A 5,949-nucleotide genomic window follows, 5' to 3' on the forward strand; every position below is an offset into this window, starting at 1 on the left:
TGTATGGTTTCTCTTCATCGACTTTCCGTACCGCCAGCAGTTTACGCCTTGGAACTATACAACTATACCCTAAAATCAGAGAGTTATTTTAACTACGCCACCTTAGGCCAGTCAATCCATGGTTTCAAGGCACCTTTCGCTAGTACAGCTGCATTACATTTGCCACCATGGCGACATAAGCGATATCTGCTGAGTGCCTTCTTATTGATTCCTTTGCGTAATTTACCGGTTTCCTACCGTAGATAATGCCACTTCAGTCACAACACCAATGTACACCACTATCAATTTAATAGGGACTATGGTATTCCAGGGACATTCATTCGGTTTTGACCTGAATTCACTACACTACTAGTGAACCATGGCATCATGGAAACTCACTAACACTTCAATCCGTGACATTTGCTCCTAGTAACTGGCTAAATATTTCGGGCTAAGGAATATTTCCATTGCACCGAATTCCAATAATCAGACAATTAATTACAAAAATCTAAGAATTCCTTTAAACGGGGCGCTATAACCAAATGCGCATACTCCAAATTTATAACTATACCATGTCTTTAAGTCGAATACCTAAAACATTTATAATGACAGAAATGGCCAAAGGATATTTTTCACACTTTTTCAATTCCAAAGCCAATCAACTCGCAATCCTGCCGCATTTGCCTAACGCCCACAATTACGACCCCGACAATATGCGCACCGACCGGGAAAGCTCTCTACGCTTAGTACCGCTCTCACGCCCTTCGACTTTCAGGAAGAAATGTTAAAGTATTGTCGCTCCGACGTGGACATTTTACGGTCTTCCTGTGGAAAATGTCGAGAACTGTTAATGGAGCACGGAAGGATAGGTTCTTTGAAGGAAGCCTACACCATCGTCAAAAGTTATTGAAATGGGTCCCAACAACATTTCTTCTCGAAACGTCTGTGACATCGTCTTCAATTGGTGGTAATCCATGCGAACCTAATATTCCACCATGTCGTTCGGAAAGTTAACAGCTAAACAGCGTAATCTATGATCGACTGTTGTCAGTGTTGTCGAACGTCATGGTTTTTATTATATATGAAGAGGTTCTATCTTTGGAGCAGACCACTTGATTCCGCCGTGCCAGACCCCTTGATTTCGTCGTGCTAGACCCCTTGATTCCGTCGTGCCAGACCGCTTGATTCCATGGTGCCAGACCACCTGATTCCGTCGTGCCAGATCCCTTGACTCCATGGTGCCATGTACGAACTGTTTGCGTGAGAAGGTAATGCAGTTCTCAGGCGTTCATTCTTAGACCACATAGTTCACATGTAAAGATATGCGATTATTTTACCAATTTCCTCTGTTTTTACTTGACTAAAATGGTCGACTTGACGTCCGTAACATTGCTATCGTCAGTTACGTGATTATATTGGCAATGAGCTTAGCAAAACGTTTCACAAAGGCCTTTTCTTGTTTCCAACTATTTCAAACTATTGATGTCAGTGGTATTGTCGAATTCTGCAAACAATATCACTTTCATGTTGCTTGAGCAAACTTAATTGTCCCGATTTTATAGGGAGTAAATATCCTTCATCACTGCCTTGATCGAGCGGTAAATCGAATCGAGGGGAAAACGTGCCTAGTTCATACAATTTATACGGTTTGAATCTAATTCCTAGTGGTACATCGACGTTACGATTTGAATTGAATTCATAATTGTACATCCACGTTAGTGTTTGAATTGAATTCCTAATGACACATCCACGTTACGGTTTGAATTGAATTTCTGATGGCACATCGACGATCAGATTCAACGGACACTACAGTAACATGATGTACTGATCATGTAACTTTTTTCAGCTTGAACATAAATGGTCAGTATAACAAACACACACACGCACACACACACGCACATCTATATACAAATGTAAATAAAAAAATATAGAAATGAACAAGCTAAACATGCATCAAAGTTAACAAAAACAGATATCAATTAAAAACTTTTTTGAATGTCTTTATTTTACAAATGAATAAATGTTCCAACTACTAAACAACAAAACGAAACAAGCCAAAACAAAGAAACTTAATACTCTACAAGAATTTAAATACCTTTTTTCTCTTTAACTTTTTTCCCAGATAGTCATGATATTTTTTATATTTGTTATTTTATATAGTGCTTTGGTTTAAACGGTGAACCACAGCACATAAATTTTAGAAATTTCCAGTCAGTTTCGATTCCCGAAAAATGACATAGAGACAATGAACACACACACACACACACACACACACACACACACACACACACACACACAATACAACATAAGACAATGAACACACACAATACAACAGAAGACAGTGAATACACACACAATACAACAGAAGCCAATGAACACACACAGAACAGAAGCCAATGAACACACACACACACACACACACAATACAAAAGAAGACAATGAACACACACAATACAACAGAAGACAGTGAACACACACACAATACAAAAGAAGACAATGAACACACACACACAACAGAAGCCAATGAACACACACACAATACAAGAGAAGACAATGAACATACACAGAATACAACAAAAGACAGTGAACACACACAGTACAACAGAAGACAATGAACACACACACAGTACAACAGAAGACAGTGAACACACACAGTATAACAGTAGACAATGAACACACACACAATACAACAGAATACAGTGAACACACACACAATACAACAGAAGCACATGAAGTTATATATTATATCAAATCAGGGTTTCTTTAGCAATGCCATTTGTCTCGTATACAGATTAATTAGTGGTAGCGTGCATTCATGATACAGTAAGAACACTGTTTACAACGAATTCCATTTTATTCGGAGTTAAAAATTTTGCGGTTTTGCAAACCTAAAAGTGTCAGTATTTAATTTCTAGGATAATCTGATGATGGAGAAATGGGTCTTCATGAGTCGACCATTAAACGCTGAATCTTGAAATTCGTAATTAGTAGCAACATGGTAGTCAACGAAATCTGGTACCCTACGAATTAGAGTGAATTCATAGCTGTAAAACACAAAGAAAAAATGAGAGCTGTAAGATCCACTCACGAATTCACATTTTACGGACTCAATGAAAATTGTTAGACCAGTCTTACAGAAATAGGAAGAAAAAGTTGGCAACATTTTTTTCTCCTTTTAAATCCATGTATCGTCATAGAAAGTTTGAACTTTTGAAGCGAATTTTTGAAGCTGCGTTAATTTAAGAGAAAGCGCAGAGTAAACGCCAAGATACAACTGATTGTGACAGGAAGTGCTCCGTTGACATGTGTTCTCGACATATGGCCTCTTATTGGTTCACTGGTAACTTTAGCTGTCTTCTTTAACTCACGTGTAGCATCAGTCCAAAACGGGAAGGCAATTTTCGTGTATACCGTGTCGGTCGATGAGGATGAAAATGACGAAGCGGTCTTGCCCAAGTTTGTGTCGGGTTCAGGCCGTGTTGCTGCTATCGGACCTAAAATGTTAACATTTCGCGTGGCTGAGAACGGTTTGGTTGAATATTCCACCGATGAGCTTAGATACATTGTTACCACATCACTCTTTGATGAAGAGCTATGGATTGATACATTTGTTGTTGTTGTTGCTACTACTAGTTCTGTTTTTGTTGATAGTGGCGATGACTGAGAGGATGTCGCTCTGGAAGTTGTTGAAGAAAGTGTTGTCACTGTGTTTGATGATGACGATGATACTTTCGACAATGTTACGTTGTACAATCCAGATTCATTGCCATATCCAGTTGTGAACTTGTCAGTATATTCACCAGACAGTGTATATGGTTTTGTTGGCAATGTTGTTGATGAGCTTGTTCTCGATGAGGATATTGGTGAGCTTGTTGGTGGCAACGCTATTGGTGATCTTGTTGATAGAAAGGTTGTTGATAATCTTGTAAGCAAGATTGTTGCCAAGCTTCTTGGTAGCAAAGTTGTTGCTGATCTTGTGGGGAAGCCTGTCAAAGTAAGCTCAGACGATATTTTCAAAGTAGATTTATTAATATCAATGACTGCTCTGGTTTCTTCTGTCACATCCTTGGCTGCATTGATGAAATTTGTCGTTGACTCTGTGTTGTAGATGCTTGTCCAGTTTTTAGTTAAACAGGTTCCAGAACAAATGGCATTTGACGATTGGTTTTCGAACGTTTCACTATGTTTAGCGATTGTCGTCGTTGTTGTTGTTGTTGTTGTCATTTTTTCTAGTTTAGATGATGCTAAAGGTGTGTTTGACATGTTCACGGTGGCAAGTAAAGTACCGCTCCTAGGTTCTGTACTTGTGGTGTTATAGTCCGTATGAAGTCCGCCTGTAGTTGCGCCTTCCTTGGGTGCATTTCCATGCAAAGCCGAGCCCGTTGTTGAATTGATTACAGACAATGAGAGGCTTGTACGTGTAACCGAATGGCAAGGAGAGCATTCTCCCAACACAGAATTCATCCCACCGTTGATCTGGCTCAGATATACGAGGTTGCCATCAGCATATGTGCAATAATTAACATCCTCTAAAGAGGAAAGGTGTAGTGTTTCCATTATCCAGTAAAGGGTGCAGTCACATGGGAAACGGTTGTGTGCAAATGTTGAGTAGTTCGAGGCCAATGCTACTTGGATCAGCGAACTGCATCCAAGGGACTCAAATTTGTTCCAGGATAGTTCAAACCAAGAAACTCCCTGGAACGATGCAAACGAATTATCCTCCATGGTTTTTATTTCAGCGAGTGAAATTTCAAATTTTGAGATATTTTGGAAATCGCAAAATGCATTATCGAAAATTGATTCTATCTTTGTACTGCTGATTCTAAAATCTGAAATGTTCAGAAAGTTGACGAAGGCATTTTGATCAATTATCCCAATATTTGACTCCAAAAATGAGAACGACCTTATGTTCTTAAGATTTTTGAATGAACCTTCTTTAATTCGACTTATGTTCACATTTTGAAATACGATCGACTCAAAATTTTGAAGGTTTATGAAGGCCTTTCCTTCGATAGTTCCTATTTTACTGCTATGGAAATGAATTGATCTCTGAGATGAATGGAATTGTTCTTGACCAACATTCGAAAATATTCCTTCAGGTATGATGCTTATGCTGGAACCCCAGAACGTGATTTTTTCCGTGGACGAGGGGAAATTCTTGTCGAAATCAGTCGTTCCATAGCAGGAGACTGACGTTGCGACGCAGATGCATTTCTTAGGGCAGGAGGATGAAGCCGATGCCGTCATTAAAATAACAAGGGCTGTTGGTAGAAAGAGTGATGTCATCGTGATTGAAGACTGAACTGTATCGAAAATACCTGCGAACAAACAAATCATTTCATATTCTAAATGGTTATTTGATACACATGTCTTTGTGTCACTCTGTCCTTCCTGATATAATTCGATATTTATCATGGTTGTGCCGTTTCATACTTGAAGCCAAATTTTAATTAGTAAAATGTTTAACCATTTGAAAAATGATGACATTTCAAATTACATTAAAAATGGATTCGTAAAGTTGTGACTGTTGACTCGAGCACGCACATGATAGATTAATAGTCATCAAAAGTTGTTATAAGGAAAAGATGTTTAAAATCTTAAGTATAAATTATTTGTACAGCAGCTAATGACAAAATAACAAAAGTTACACGCTGAAACATAAACACACTAACGACTCATTATAGTAAGTACTTTCTGTAATTAGCAAAAAGATAAAACGAAAATTGAAGATACTCAACAAATTATAACTAACCAATGACGTCTAATTTAAAATCTTACCTTCTTAAGATAACATTACATAGGCAGAGGCTATTTCTTTTTTCCCGGGATAAATTTTCTGACTGCATGCATAAAGAAAAATTATCACGTTCTGAAAGCAGAGACTACAAACTTGTCAGGTAATTCCTTAGTACCTGGTTTCGTTATCCCTATATTTAAAGATAAAGCTCAAAAAAATACCGAGGTTTGTGT

The 5,949-nt window shown here is 38.2% G+C and overlaps 1 protein-coding gene across 1 annotated transcript; it reads right to left on the minus strand.

The window, feature by feature from the left end:
- Positions 1-2,243: 2,243 nt before the first annotated feature.
- LOC149781052 (uncharacterized) lies at positions 2,244-5,265 on the minus strand. The gene has a single exon (XM_089936456.1). The coding sequence runs from the start codon at positions 5,263-5,265 to the stop codon at positions 3,214-3,216; it is 2,052 nt and encodes a 683-aa protein (XP_089792582.1). The 3' UTR covers positions 2,244-3,213.
- Between the last annotated feature and the right edge of the window lie 684 nt (positions 5,266-5,949).

This window comes from Sinohyriopsis cumingii, chromosome 16, assembly GCF_028554795.1.
Source record: "Sinohyriopsis cumingii isolate HCF-2022 chromosome 16, ASM2855479v2, whole genome shotgun sequence".
NCBI lineage: Eukaryota > Metazoa > Mollusca > Bivalvia > Unionida > Unionidae > Sinohyriopsis > Sinohyriopsis cumingii.

Coding starts and splice junctions, on each gene's coding strand:
- LOC149781052 (XM_089936456.1), bottom strand. CDS start 5,265: ATGACATCACTCTTTCTACCAACAGCCCTTGTTATTTTAATGACGGCA.